Genomic DNA, 15,862 nt, shown 5'->3' with positions numbered 1-15,862 from the left:
TTGTCTTTTGCTCTCTAAGACAGCAGAATAAATCACTCTGGATCCATGTTGCTCTTTTTGGATTATGGTAAGAGTTTAAATGAGAGTCAGATACTGCACTCTGATTAATTTTACCAAGCATCAAACCATCACACTGAGGGATGTGATGTCTTTCTCTTTGAAATGAAAATCCTGCTTGATATAATGCATTAAATATGAACACTATCACAATTTAACAGGAGAGTTCCTCCTGTCCCGCCCAGAGTGTTCAGAGTTCATTAGCAATGATTATTAACGAGGCTCTTTGGGAGAAAACAAAGCAGGAACCATGGAAACGGCAGATAGGTGTGTATTGTGAAGCGGAACTTTGAGGAGAACAATTTCATCTCCTGAACTGATAATTTGTTTTTTTCCCAATATTGTGGTGGTTGGCTTACATACAATTTGTTTAAACCATTTTCTACACAGCCACTTTAAACAACAGGCTATGAGCAGGTCACCGATTAAGGTCACACGAAGACAGAGTGAAATCAAGACCACGTTCAGAAACTCCTTTTTGTGCTGTCCTGTAAGTGCTATGTGTACAGAAGTAATACGTCCATCCTGACAGTGATGCAAGAAATCTATTATTTTCCAACTAAGAGAAATGCTGGATTATTTCTTGGTTATTTTTAAAATGTAGCTTGAGATCAAAGGCTCATGTTGTGAAACAAAGTGATAAATGTACAGTCTTCTTAGGCAAAAAAAACCCAACCTCATTTGGTAAAGGTTTTATTACATACAAGATAGAGCCTTTTGGTTATTTAAAATCATATTTTTAAGACATAGTTGAGATTTAAAAGAATGTACCTTTCGACTTCCACAGAGAAATGGATTAAGTTTGGAGAAGACATTTCTTCACGTGCAGACACCCCCACTCAGTGCTGCCTGCAGTGATTCCTGAGCTTTGAGTCGTGTGTGAGATGGAGGGGAAAACATCACGTTTCTCTTTTCAACTCCCCTCTTCCACTTCTGTACTCGTGTAGCCTTTTTCCCATGGTGCCAATGCTGGGATTCTGTGCCTGCTTTCAGTGACCATGTACTTACATTCATCTGTCCGTAGTGAAAGAAAGAGTAGTATCAGTGTTCAGTAACACAGACAACAATATGAGTTTTGTTTCCTAAAATGATCAGCCATGAAACACAAGAAAGTGTAAAGAGCTCTTATTTTAATTCCACGGTGGCTGCCTGTATGTTACATCTGATATGACGGATTTATTTACTGATATCCAGAGCCAGCACAATAGCCCCTTCTGCTCAGCCTGCTGAAAGCTATGGTTTATTTGCTCCCCGCAATGTTCCTGCTGAGAAGGGATACTATGTAAGTACTAAATTAAAAGCATAGCCAGCCAAAGAGATGCTTGCTATCATCTTATTAAGAAAGCTACTCCCTAGCTACTTTAACAGTTTCCACAATATCAGCACACCATACTTTATAGTGATATGAAAAACCCCATTTGCAAACAACGTCCAAGCCATCCTACACCATAGGAAAAAGTGGCAATCTGGCACCTTCAGTCATGCTAACACCCCTCACACCCCTGTGTGCTGGTGGGAGAGGTCCCCTATGGATGTGTGCCAGGCAGGGCAGCCCACTCGCTTTTGCAGTCACCTGAATCCCTCTCCCACACCTTCTTGTCACCTAGGTGTGACAAGAAGTTGTGGATGCTCTGACCCTGGAGATGTTCAAGACTGGGTCAGATGGGGCCCTGGGCATCCTGGTCAAGGGCCAAATCCAGAGGTTGGTGGCCCTGCCTGTGGAAGGGAGATTGGAACTTGGGTAGGAACTCCTTGAGGTCCTTTCCAACCCAAGCCATTCTATGAGTGTTTTACAGTTACAGCTCCTCTTTTGTTGTGTTCTGGAAGATGCTGTGTGAAGGGTTTCTGCTCGGTGACCTCCACTGGTACAGGGGAGGAGTAGGTAGTATGAAAAAAGAACAAAATGTTCATCGTGCTATTATCAAGGTGCAGCAAAGCAGTCCCTGAAGACCCATCTGATTGGAAATGTCCTTTCTCCTCCTTTTCACCCACCCAAACAGGAAAACGTTTGGAGCTGCCTGAGCTGGGCACCAATGAGGCACATCATCACTAGCCTGCGTATAAAATAGGAGATCACAGGACTTTCCAAACCTTCAAATTTACATTAGCTCTATGCAAAAATATAACTATAAAATTTGATGTCAAGTATCATGTGCAAAATTACAAAAAATAGCTGGAATTCTTCCATATACTAGATCTTTGTGTGCTGCAGCAGAGAAAATGTCAGTAATAATGTCACTGACTAGTGTAACTACCTATTTTAGCAGGAGTTAAGCAGACATTAATAATGTGCTTTTGAAAATCCCATGGACTCACTTTGTGCTTTTACCACTTAGTAAAATTAAATACTTCTGAAGAAATTGGCCCTGAGCTTCTGAGTGGGAAACTTCCCATCACTGATTTTCTCTTCATATTAGTCTTGAAGTGTATAAAGTGAAGTTCTTGGTTGAATAATGTTGACTTTTCTGAATGAAAACGTGAAGGAGAAACACTTTTTCTGTTTGTTGACGTCATAAAAGAAGGCTTCTTTAAGGAAGATGACCTTTCTGAACTTTCAAATATTTATAAAGGGATCTGCTTGAGGCAAAGTAAGAGAGTAATCCGAATCCTTGATAGTATACAGCCTAACATTCACTGACTGAGCAGAGGAAGAAGAGGCATACAAGACGCTGCAGGCAGCAGGCGTGAGTATCCGAGATGACCGAGGTGTGGAAATTACATTCAAGTCCAATCCATATGAGCAGCTGAAAAAAAGCCGAATTCCTCTGTTCTGGATGTGCTGGACCGTTTCAGCCACATGTGCTCTGTATTTATATATATCCGAGTATGTGTGCACATATTTCCTTCCCGGGAGTGGAAAGTGGACAGCAGAGGAAGATGGACAAGTTCTTTGAAAGTTTCCTAAAACACCTCAACAAAGCCCAGTGGGATCGTTGGGTTTGAGGCCAGCAGTGGGAGTAGGAGCACCTCGTTTAAGCTCCCGTTGAATTGTTCATGACGGAAAACATTCTCCTCTCCATTGCCTCAGTGCACGTAGGCTCCATGGTGCTAATTCCTGAGTTGCAGTGTTCTTCTTTGCTCAGTGTTTGCACAGCTATGGCACCTGTTTTATTGAGGACTGCTGATGGGGGATCTCTGTGTGGCACATAGAGGTGCAGAGGAAACATTTATTCTGGGAAGCTTTTCCTGCTGCTTTTCTGCTGTTGTCCTTCATGACCAATTTGTTCTGTTTCTCTCACCCTTCTGCTGTATTTCTGTAACTTAAAAAATAAGGTCACCTAGGCTTTTATTTTAACGTCACTTAGCGCCCTTTCTGAATGGGTTATTTTTTTCTTCAATTTACAACTAACTGAAGAGATTTACTGAGAGATTGGTCACTAATAGATCATTTTTGCTAATTAGAAAAAATGGACATTTTAAAATTAGACTTTAAAATATTAGGTATGCATCCAATATTTTTCTTCCTTAAATACAAATCCACCAAAGACCCTACACAGAAATGACAGCTTCCTTTCCATATTAGGAAAGCAGTAACATTGACCCATTTTTGCCTTAACGTTAATTAAATTGTCATAAGGAGTACGTGATGCTGTTGGCAGGTGCTCTGCAGGGTGCGGTCTCCTGTAGTAACTCTCACTGCAGTACCCCTTTGTGTTATTAGTGTAGATGTTGACTGGGTGAGACAGCAGTGGCTGGGACTTGGGAATACTGGAGAGTTGCTGCTAGTTTTGGCAGCCTGGGTGTGTGGTGGAGACTGGTGGCCTTCAGGTGACTGATTTGCTCCTGGGATGGGAAGTCCTGAAGTGGTTCAAGGCTAACTTTGCATTACCTCTGAATGTCTGAGCCAACAACTGAGCAAAGTGGCTTTGCTGGGCTTTTGTGCCAAATAATCCAGGGGAACGGAGACAGGAATGCAGCTCTGGTAGCTCAGAATGTTCCAGTAAGTTGCTCACAGTGATGGAGTCACATCTGCAAATGTTTGCAGAATCAATTCCCCCCTTCATCTGTGATAAGGGTTTAGAGATGTAGGCACCAGTTGTGGATTTTTAAATAGATCTAATTGCATCTTCTTAGGTTTCATTGCTGGCCTCTGAATGTGAAAGCTTTCCCGTGGCTTTTAAAGACCCCTTCTAAAATCAGCTATGATAAGATGCCTCTAGATTTTGAAGCTTAGCTTTACCCAAAGCCACGTCTGGCTTTTCTATGTGTCTCTCCTATTTAACTACAATTAACTAGAGCTGAATTTTGTTTCAGCCTAGGAATAGCTGTATGGGCGATGGTAGCACAAGAGCATGTCTGGATGGAGGGGAGGATGTGCCCGTTCACTGGTGTGCAAGATGGCACCAGCCCATCTGTGGTGCTGCAGAGCCAGTGTCCCTCTGCTGGTAGAAGGACTGCCATAGTTATGTAGAAAACATGATAATTTCTGAGGTGTCAGGCCGTGCTGGAGCGGTCCTGGAGCAGTTGTTGCTGCTGCTGGCCCTGGCTGATGCACCCCAACCAGGCCCAGATGGGGCCTACAGCTTGTGTGAGCAATAGAGAGCATCTCCCAGGGGAGAACAAGTGGTCTTGCTCAGATTCTCCAGTCATAGCAGGAGCAGATGTAGGGTGAGTGCACGCGGCATTCTGGTGCTTTTTCAGCCCTGAGTCCTCAGTGGCAATAGCTACAGACACACAGGTGCTTCAGAGGCAGTTTCTGTCACAGCAGTGTCTGTGAGGGTCATACCCTTACTTGGACTGTGGTTATGTTCCCTGCCTTCCTCTGACCAACCTGCTCCAGGCCTCCTTCTTCTGCTCCTCACCCCTGCCTAGAAACTTCCTCTAACCCCCAGAGCAAAACCAGTGGCCAGCACAGGCTGCAGCTGACACAAAAACCACTTAAAAACCCCAGACCTTAACTTGTGGTCACCTGGAGACTACCACAAAAATCCCGATCCCTTTTGTGAAACCACATGCATGGTTAGCAACTGCAAAAGATACTGTGGAAAAGGACGGGAAAAAGAACATGCCACAAAAAGGAGAACTGTTGGACTGAAGTCAGATATGAGTAGTCTGGAAAAACACAAATAGAAAAGCTAAAGTTGTCTGGAAAAGCTAAAATAGAATTTAGGCTTTCTGACGTAAATCCAGCCCTAAGTTGGGCTGCGTGGTGAGTATGGAGAGTGATGTTGCCTTCTTTCTTTTCTTTTTTTTTATCTTCCAGAAAATGGGCCACCCTGCCTCAGCACATCCTGCTGTGGGACCAGATATGCTGCCTGGTACAGCCCTGAAGGCAGCAGTAAATCCCCAGAGGTTATCCTCTTACACGAATGGCAGAGGTCTCTCACAGCAGTGACAACTCATCCAGGGGTATTTTAACCGGCTCTGTCGACAGAGACAATTTATAGCCTATTGTGTGAATGCAGCTGCTGAGCATTCGTACCCTGTTGCCATCTTGACATTCCTGGCTATTTTTGATTACTGATTTTGACAAAAGATGTTTAACAAGAATACCTTCATATCACAACACATTTTTCCTCTCAGCCGTTTGTACCTTTTCCCTTCTCTGTTCTCTTCCTCCAGTTTTCCTTCCTTTCCATACCTCTCGCACATACACACAACCCAGAAAAAAAAGGTGTTGGAGGAAGAAATGAAGCTAAAGCTAGCATCACTCACCGTAAATACAATTCAGTAACAAGAGTGTTTTTTCAGCAAATATTTTACATAGAACAGTTCCAAAAGTAATATATTTCCTGTGTTTACTGCTATAGTTGAAAGTCTCTCTACTCAGTCAATGAATAAAGAGTTACACCATGTTTTTAAGTGCCATCCTTTCAAACTCCACTTTTAGGGTCTACGAAGAATGAGGTTCACTACAGAAAGGATGTTCAGTGTGCTCTGTTGTGGCATTACGCTTCTTGCGACCATAGAGCTGGGGAGATACTGTCTTTGTGCAGTTACTTTCTGCTTTATTCATTGAGAATTTACCTTTCAAGGCTGGCTGATATACTGATATTAGTTTTCTCCCTTGTTGTATCACACAAAGTCTTTTTTTTTCCCTGCTGTTTTAATACTTACTGATGAGATTTCCTGACAATGAGTGTCCGTATTATGTTTATCTCTATTAAAACACGGATTAGAAAGGAAGAGTGGCACAAAACATCCCACAGGATACAGAGCAATGGGTGGAAAGCAGTAGTAGGTTATGTTCTTAGGAAAGTGGGCTGTGGTAGTGGGGAAGAAACGGCTTGCGTGTTCTTTCACCTGCAGTTTTCTGGAAGCACCCATGGGACATCCTGCATGACTTCAGCCATTGCCAGGCATTCGTTCTGTGAGCCACCAGCCCTGCCATTGCTGAGTGATGCCCCAATAACCAAGTGCCTCTGGGAGAAAGAACTGATAAAAACCAGCCCCCACCCTGTGTTTAGTGAAGGCTTCCCCCATTTCTTGTCATCCCTGCTGGGAGCCTCAGCCCAAGGGAGAATTTTTGGCACAGCAGTGATTGACAAGGCCATGATGTACTGTCAGGGAGGCTGCGTTTTAGAAATAAAGTTGCTTTGAGGAATTGCAATGGAACAGCTTCCATTGAGTGGCTGCTAAACAGGAAGTATCTTTCAAATACAGGGGTCCTCACTCTCTTGTGTCCCCTTTCTGTCCCTTTGTCCATCTGTACTTCTCTGGGGAAACGGGCCTCAGTTAATTCCTGGCCCATGCTTTTCTTCCCTTTCCCCAGTCCCTGCCTTTCACCACTGAAACATCTCAGCAATGCCAGGAGGCTGGTATGCCCCAGGAGGTTAAGAATAGTCTACAATGGGAAAGATCCCTCCTGTTGTTGTTCGTCTGCTTGCAGTTGTCTGGACAGAGGATCCATGGAAGAGGTAAGAGCAGTGGGATCTGAGCAGCCAGAGCTTTTCCAAGGCAGATTTAAACCCTTGGGAAGATTTTTTCCCATATCCAGAACTACCAGCCTTGTTCAAATCATCAAAGTAATTCAGCACCAGTAACATTGCTGGGGCTGCGTTTCTTGTTTTCATCTTTGACGCTTACCAAATATTTTTCCTTTCTTTATTCCCTAAGTCCGACCTACTTGGGAAATGCCAAACCAGTTGAGCCATCAGGAGCCAGCAGTGCTGTGAACCTGATCCAACATGGAGCACTGGGACTCGCTGGGATTTTTGGTTGTCACTCTCAACTATAATGTGACAATTATAGGTGAGTACTTTAAAACCTTTGTAAAACCAAAGTACTTTGCTCTTTCTTTTGCTGCTCCTATCCTGAAGCTATGTAAACGTCCACTTGATTGGACAACTGGTCATTGACACTGATCATCCACTTTGATTTCTAGTTATCCCTTTGTGACCTTTAAAGAAGAAGTTATTATTCACATGTGATTTAAAAGTGGTCAGTGTATTTCTTTTCTTGTTAAATTGACTGCTACTTCCTCTCTGATGGACATTTTCTGAGCTTCAGGAAAGAATTCTGGCATAGTTTTCAGATTTGGCTTTTGATGCCCAAGCTCCACACCAGCTGTAGGGAATGTTGTACGGATTGTGGTGAAAACACACAAAAATAATTCTTCATTAAGAAGGGAAAAAGCTTCTCTTTTACAGGAAGACATTTGCTTGTGGTTAATTACCATCGTAATGCTTATTCTTCTTCATTTTTACAAATGAGTAAAGTTCACATGCATTAAAAACAAACAGAAAACAAACAAGCACAGTTTTTTGGCAGCAAACAGTGAGCTGTGTTCTTCTTTTCTTCTTATTTAAACAAGACACCCTTCCTCTTTCATAGGAAAGGCTGCTTGGAGCAAAGTGTGAGTCAGATACAAACTTTTCAGGGCCTTTTGAAGCCCCTTCACTCCCACCACAAGCGGGGGCTGCAGCTTGTGCTGGGTGCTGCAGGGGCAATGAGGACTGAGCCATAAGGGAAGGTGATGCACGGAGGGTTCTCTCTAAAATGAATGTCATACTAAACTGCTTCCTGAGGAGTCACTGATTTTTTTTTTTAAGCAGCACTCCCCATCGTACATGTTCTAATTAAAAATGGATAGGGAAATAGCATGTAGTATCTCGAGCTTAATTAACAAATGTGCTTCAAACACTTTGAGGTCTTCACAGGGAAAAAATGCAGCCTCACCATGAGGCATTGCTTACTAAAGGTGACTGATTCTTTACAGCTGGTGGTTTTTATTGACCAACACTGACAAAAAGAGGGCAACAGCACAGCCTGCACATCAAAATACAAGGAGCTGAAAATACAGCAAAACCACCACTAAGGTTCAGGTGATTAAAGATGAAATGGGAAGGATTCCATTTATTTAGGTAGTATAGTATTTTGCCTGGAGCAGCAGGCTTCTGTGAGTGCAGTTTTACTGACCCAGTCCCATAATCTGTCCATTAGCCACAAAGGGTTTACATGGGGCATTCAAATTGTATGTTCCATGTGGTAATGGATATTAAATAATGCTACAGAAAAATATGGACATTCAAGATTCTTACCAACTCCAGAGAAATAGTTTCATGGGAAATGGCAAATAATGTTGTTCAAGACAATACTTGTAAACAACTGTGTATTTTATAGAAAAAAGGGTTTCAGGATCTGGACTTTTAAGAGACTTTCAGAATATGTATTGGTGCTGTTCCACAGATTCTGTGCATGTGAGATGTACAATCACTATTCATGACTTAAGGTATTCAGTGCATTTCTCAACTGCTAACTGCACACAGCACGCTTCTACGTGGTCGCTGCGTCGCCATTTGTGCATCTGTAGTTACAATCAGTTTCTTACCTATTCCTTAAAGTACAGAATTCAACTCACTGCACTTTGCTGTTTGCTCTGTGTGTGTGTGTGTGGTTCTTGTTGCTGTTGTTCCTAAATGTGGTTTTTTTTCTTTTTTCTTTTCTTTCTTCTTTACTTTCTGATGTGTTTTAAAAATACATGAAGCTAAAGCAGAGGATTGTTAAATTAAAGGAATTTTTCCAAACCACATACAGAAGCAGTGACAATACTCAAAAGGAAACCTGAGAAATTCAAGTGCTAAACTTTACTTCAGATGTTGAATTTTTCTGTGTATTCTTTTGTTTTGACCGTATAACAGACTGTTTTCAGACCTCCCAACCCAGCTCAGAAAAAAGACTTCTTTTCCAAAAATAGCTTTGTCATCAATACAGCAATTTGTGTAACGTGACCAAAAATCCTTTATGAAACAGCACCTGTTAGCTAGCTCATGAGTAAATACCAGTCTAGACACTGCAGTAAGCTTTACATATGACTTCATGGCCAAGATAAAGAACAAATGCCACGTCATAGAACAATCATTGGTATCCAGAGGAGTTTCATGCCATGCTAGCTGATCAGCATCAATACAGGACAAAATCCAGGTGCAGAAGTAAGAAACCAAGCGAAATGGGATTACTCAATTCTTTTTACCAGATTTGGGCATGTTCAGGGTGTTATTGTTAGGCTGCGTTTTCAGTTTGCATGGCTTACTGTATATCAGACTTCTACACTGTCAAGTCTAGACAAAAGTTATGGAATATGCTGGCCAACACATTCACACAAGTTTCAGTCCCAGTCAAAACAAAGCCAAGGAGGTGCTTTCCAAAGAGGAACCTAACTTCAGAGGTATCCTTTCAAATGCGTTGTATACAGAGAGCATCACCTACCTTCTCTCCTTCTCAGTGCTCTACCCTTTTTCTTTTGTTCTCTTCTAGGAAAGATCTGGCTAATGCTGGTGGTTCTGCTGCGAATGGCAGTGGTGGTGTTAGCAGGCTATCCGCTCTATCAGGACGAACAGGAGCGCTTCGTCTGCAACACCCTGCAGCCTGGATGCTCCAATGTTTGCTATGACTTGTTCTCTCCCATATCTCACTTCAGGTTCTGGCTCATTCACACTGTGTCTATCTTGCTACCTTACACTGCATTCAGCATTTATGTTTTGCACAAGGTAGCAACGCACATTGTAAGAAAGCACTGTTTGGTGTATGGATGCAGAGGGAATAAGGGTTTATCAAGTCCCAGAGACCTGAAGGAACTCTGTAGGAGTGATCTTGTCAATAGATTGGATTGTGATGTGGACAGCCTAAGTGTCCTCAATTTTTCTGGGGCATATACTGTTCATCTATTTTTTAGGACACTGATTGAGGCTGCTTTTGCAGCTGCACAGTATTTCCTCTTTGGATTTTTTGTTCCCGAGCGCTTTTCCTGCTACCATTCACCTTGTACAAGCACAGTTGATTGCTACATCTCCCGGCCCACTGAGAAATCCATCATGATGGTTTTCATCTGGAGTGTCACCAGTCTGTCCTTTCTGCTCAGCCTTGCTGACCTTGTCTGTGCTCTCCGGCAAATGACAGCAAGAAGCCAGAGGAACAAGCAGCTGGCCAACCCCCACAGAGAGAATGAGGGCCTTTTAAATAATCCCCCAGCACAGTCTGGTAGCTCTTCCCCACCCCAAACTCAAGACTGCCCAGCATTGAATGGCAGCCAGACCAGTGACGGCTCCTGCTCACTTCTCTCTGAAGAGGAAGAGGAGGCTACTCTTCATCCTGAAGAGGTCTCTCAGCAAGCTGCCAGCACTAACCTTAACAGCAACAGCCATAAGCCTTGTGCGTCAGGAGATCTTGCTGTTAAGCAAGATAGCATTGAAGAACCCCTGTGTGCTGATGACCAGCAAGGAACTGCATGCCAGCAAGTGAGACCTGGGCTCCAGCAAAGCTTTGTTAAAGATACTGCCCTGACTTTGAGACCTCAGATCAAGTCTCACCTTGGAGGTTCTTCCTCTGTAGTTCACAGCAAGCTTTTAGGATACTACCCTTCAGCTGAGCTAAAAAATCCCGATGCACAATCAAATTATAGCAGTACTAGTTGCTTGAGATCGAAAAAGTCTGAATGGGTATAGAGCCCTGAGAGCACCCTACACTTTGGGCTAGCAGGACAGATTGCTGTGCTCCTGAGGGGTGTCAGAAAGTCACAGGGCTATGGGGCGGAGACTTGCTGTTTTGCTGTATGTGGTTAACCAAAGAAGAAGAAACAAACCTACACTGAGGAGGAAGAAAAAGCTCAGACGAGAGTTTAAAGGATATTGCATTACCTGAACTGCATTTTTTTTTTCTGAAAACATAACATATTTATGCTTTTCCAGGTGTAAGTGACTCTAAAAAGCTGTGGACTGTGACTGACCTGTTGTTCTAGGAGTTCATTTGTACAGTTGTTTGCTCTCACCCACTGCAACAGATTGAACTTAGAAAAGATGTGACTTCTAAGCACAGATGTATGTTGTCCACTCTCAGAAGGTTAATTGATCTCCTCAAAATAAGCTCCCTAAGCCCACTCTAAGAAAGGACAAAGTAAGAGTAGGTAGCAAATAAAAATGATTGTGTTGTAGGAAAGAGTTAATATGCAAAGAAAGCCTGGATCTTACAGATTTTTCTGTATTGAAGACCACACCTGCACTCATTAGCAGCACCACAGCAGTACTTTTCTCTGGCCTTGAGGTCAGCTGGCACAGCCTGCCCATGTCTGTGTTACTCAGCAACATGAACTCCAAAATGAGGTGACAGCATGGTTGAGCGCTGAGCTGCAGAGCTGCCCAGGAAGCAAGCAGTAGCAGCTTGGCAGTGCAGGGCTGAGCTCCAGTGTCCATGTCCTGGCACCACTTACTATGTGTGACTTTAGATCTACTAATGACATGTCTACAAAGTGCTACACCTTAATCTGAAATAGTCACTCTAGGCTCCCTATTTCTGCAGGGAGAATAACTCATCTGATCCGTCCCAGGCATCCCTTAGGTTAACGTGAGTCACCTTCTATTTCTACCACTGCAAGATTATCCCGGACCTGGGCTTAGGGAAAATGATTTCTAATCCCAGAGAAGGATACAGCAGCAATATCTATGCAAGTACTCACCCTCTGTGACTGACAGACACTAATCACTGGAAAACATGTCTAAATGGGGTGAATCACAGAATAACTTACTGCTGTCACGCTTTGTGCTTTCCTTCGATATGAATCCTCTTGCATTTACATAAGCGTGGTCCAGCAGTGAAGCATGGCAGAGTGTGAGCTGAATTTCCTCACACCTGGTAAGCGAGTGTGGGCTGAAGGCTGCATACACCTGCAGATATCAGTGGGGGTGGGTGCAGAGCAGCCACCAACAGAAGAGCCTTTACACAGGCTGCTCTGCAGGATGGCACAAGCGTGGTGTTAGCAGCCTGGAGCTGCAGCAGTTCCCACTCCTCTTAGACTTATGCAAAGTGAAAAGCTGAGACCCAGTCTGGCCCTCACTTTGCCATATAACAAGTATCTGTAATGACTTAAAGGCAGCAACAAGGGAAAACAGCTTTCACGTTTGTCCTGTTCCCTCCTGTGGGTGCACACGCCTTTGGGACAGTCTGGTTCACAACTCTGCATATCATTCCTCACACATACAAGGGAAAGACCAGCACTTAATGATCCCTTGCCTCCTCCATCCCTTCAGGAACTGGGAAGCTTGCTGGATGGACAGAGCTACTCTTTGGAGGCAGAATTTACTGTTGTAAAGTAGCTCACAACCCTGAAGTGTGCTAAAGAAGGCCTTAATTGCTACTTTCTAAGCAATGTTTTCCCCTTCATTAGCTGTGTTTGTTTCTTTTATCATGTGTGCTTACTGTATGTTTTGTCATTTCCAGGACAGAAGTGGCATTAATTATTAAATTTATCATAGGCAGGAAAACATTAAATATTTAAATTCCTCATCCTCCAAAGCCTCTGTAATGGGGTCTGTGCTGATTACCCACATCAAAACTAAAGACTGCAACAATGAGACCTTTTGTGATTCACTGCCTCTCCTCAGCTGTGAGGAGGAATGCAAGGAACAAATGTGGATTCAGGCCGTCTTGTACATCCCTCAGTGTGAGATATAAATAGGATGGGATAAATAATAAATGTGCTGTGGCTGGACACAGTTTGCTTATTTGTGTCCTTAGCCAGACATCTTTTAGAGCCTCATTTCCAATCGAGAAGATGCTCTTTGTGTCTGGAATAGAAAGTGAAATAAGTGAAAATCTCCCTTATTCTGTTTGTGGTTTCTGGTCATGAAACGGTGTCCCAGGTTTGTGCCACTGGGCTGCAGACCTGACTGCTGCAGGGCCTCGTGCACCCATCCACTGCTAACATAAGCACCCGTGCACTAACACTGCAGGATCCATATGGTACAAGGGGGAATAGATACTTCTGGCATCAACCACTCCCTCCTTAGGGACTGTCTCCGAGTCTTCTAATAACTCTTTGCAAGTTTTGTTTATTAAATTATAAAGGCGTGGTTTTACAAAGCTGGATGGATTTACCAGCAAGGGAAGAACAAGGGAAGATGTGCAGAGATGTTTGTACCGTTCTGAGTTTCCTCAGCTCAAGCAAATTAGAAGACACTGCTGGTGAGGGCATCTGCAGTGGGAAGGAGGAAGCACTACAGATCTCTTTGAAATAAGGAACACAGAGGATTGCTCCTCTCCTTACATTCTCCTTATTTTAAGTATCACTGGTTGTTGAGGTACTATGATGATACACTGATGTCATCGAAAGAGAGCAAAGGATTAATAGGTGTAGAGCAAGGAAGTAGCAAGATTTTATTCTATGTAAGTAAAGCTTTAGTGTTCAGACATCACTTTGTACTCAGAAGAATATTGCAAAACCTGCTTGTTAAGTTTGCAGTGTGTCTTTATATCTCTTCTTAACCCAGCTACTCCAGAAGAGGCACTTCTGCCTGACCATCCCACACTCCTACCACTGCCCTCAGGAAGCCCTGGTTCTCTAGCAGGATGTTGGAGACCTGCACCTTCTGTGTTCGGTATGCAGTAAACCAAGTATCTCTGGGAGTTTGGGCAGTGTCAGCATGATTAAGAAACAACAGCAAAGCACCAGTTCTATTCCTCTATATTAAATAAGATAGGTTTTAAAAAACTTTTTCTGAACAATTTTTTTTTTTTTGGCTTTGTTTTAGTTTGAAATATGCTTCTTAATACCAAAATAAAAGCCAAACCCCAAGAGTCAATCAGCTACAATCACTTTCTTTCTTTACTTTCCGTGTTGGGTCACTTTGGTTTACTCTCAGCAGCACAGTGGAAAGCTATGACTCTGTTCTCTTGTGAAGTACACTGCAGGCAGGTGTCTGGGGAATGCATAAGTTCCCTTCATCAGCAGTTGCTCTCCGTGAATCTCTCAGTTCAGACTATGATAAGTATTAAATCTGAAGTTAACACTGCAGAGAGATCCTTAGTGTATTCTTTCAAGTTATTAAAATTATCTGCCCTTTTGTGATACATCGGTATTGCAGTGATTATCTTTCTAGCGACAATCATTACAGAGGATATTAATTGCACATAATTTTATTTTAATGTCATTATTACAATGAAGAACAGATAAATTATTACTGCTTGTAATATTTTAAGATGATAAAAAATGCATCTCCAAAATTAGGAAAGTTGAGTAGTTGAAAGGCTGTTCTTTAACTTCTGTCTTTTGTACTGCTCTTAATAGCCTGTGTTCAGCTGATAGGGAAGTCATTTTACAGTGCTCCTACACCATAATTGAGTTGCTAAAATATTCTGCAAATTTGATGGTTTCTGTTCAAAGCCGTAACACGAACTCTTGGTTTGCGGTAATTCTGGAAAATGAGTTTAGCAAGGCAGAAATCTGATCAAAAAGAATGAATGGTATCTTTACAATTTGTATTATCTAGCATGCAAGTAGCTAGATTGCAATCATATAGCCTTGCTTGCTAGCTTTGGCCTTTCCTTCTCCCACTTCTGTCTTCTTTTAATAGGACAAGACGTGATGGCCTTACATTGCGCCAGGGGACATCCAGGTTGGATATTAGGAAAGATTTCTACTCAGAAGTGGTGAGGCATTGGCACAGGCTGCCCAGGGAGCTGGAGGGGTCACTGTCCCTGGAGGTGTTCAAGAAATGTGGAGATGTGGCACTGAGGGACACAGTTCTCTGGGCAGGGTGGGGGTGGATCAACAGCTGGACTGGATGATCTTAGCGGTCTTGTCCAACCTTTCTGATTCTATGATTCTTCCATTTGGGCTGGACAAGCAGGATATTCCAGATCTCCAGATCTCCACAGTAGTGATTTAATTATGGGAGTTCACATACAGTGCTAACCCAATGCCTGCTTTCTAATCCTGTGCCATTCACAACACAGAGATGTCAGAAGAAAGAGAGATGTCTCTGATTCAGGTTCTGCAGCTAACACTTGGAGTACTGGGTTAGCTTTGATAGACAGTTTACTGCGTGAAGATGATGGCACACTCTGAGCTTTTCTTTAGTTCATATATGGTGCCCTTAAAGAAGAGGGTGGGGGCCAGCACTCAGAAATCCTCCACTTCTAGCTTTCCTATATGCATAGCTTTTACCTTGCCTATGAGACTTTAAGCACCTCTCACCAGGGTGTATTTGGGGATTTTCTCTCTCTGAGATTGCTGCTTTTGGCAAAGAAATAATCATAACACATAGAAACAGAAAACTATGGGCTGGTAGAATGACTTTTTGCATTCTCCTCTAGTTTTCCTCCTTTTCTTAGCCCTAGTGTGCAGTGTGAAAGCAAACAAACAACAACAGGATAGAATGTTTCTAGAACCCACTCAGACTTGCTAAGCAATGCCTTCCTTGTCCTCACAGACGAGATGCCCAACCTTCCTGCATTGGAAGGCCATACACAGTGCGATCACTCCTTGTTTCTGGCATCTGCTTTTTCCTGAGTCTCTGTGCTGTCCTTGAAAGGCTAGAAGAAATATTCAGAGGTAGGCAGATGGGCAACACACATAATACATTGGCTAAAAAAA

General features: G+C 43.0%; 1 protein-coding gene across 1 annotated transcript; it reads left to right on the top strand.

Moving 5' to 3' along the window:
* The first annotated feature begins 6,882 nt into the window (after nucleotides 1-6,882).
* On the top strand, nucleotides 6,883-14,337 carry GJD4 (gap junction protein delta 4). The gene is made up of 3 exons (XM_015282128.4): nucleotides 6,883-6,914; nucleotides 7,114-7,248; nucleotides 9,754-14,337. The coding sequence occupies exons 2-3, from the start codon at nucleotides 7,185-7,187 to the stop codon at nucleotides 10,938-10,940; spliced, it is 1,251 nt and encodes a 416-aa protein (XP_015137614.1). The 5' UTR covers nucleotides 6,883-6,914; nucleotides 7,114-7,184; the 3' UTR covers nucleotides 10,941-14,337.
* Nucleotides 14,338-15,862: the final 1,525 nt, after the last annotated feature.

Source organism: Gallus gallus, chromosome 2, assembly GCF_016699485.2.
Source record: "Gallus gallus isolate bGalGal1 chromosome 2, bGalGal1.mat.broiler.GRCg7b, whole genome shotgun sequence".
NCBI classification, from domain to species: Eukaryota; Metazoa; Chordata; class Aves; order Galliformes; family Phasianidae; genus Gallus; species Gallus gallus.
The sequence above is the reverse complement of the archived record's forward strand: the minus strand, read 5'-3'. Positions and strand labels throughout refer to the sequence as shown.

What these genes read in the sequence shown, in the direction of transcription:
- GJD4 (XM_015282128.4), top strand. Translation starts at nt 7,185, where the DNA reads ATGGAGCACTGGGACTCGCTGGGATTTTTGGTTGTCACTCTCAACTAT. An exon ending in CTATAATGTGACAATTATAG is followed by an intron (nt 7,249 to 9,753) that starts GTGAGTACTTTA and finishes GTTCTCTTCTAG; the next exon opens with GAAAGATCTGGCTAATGCTG.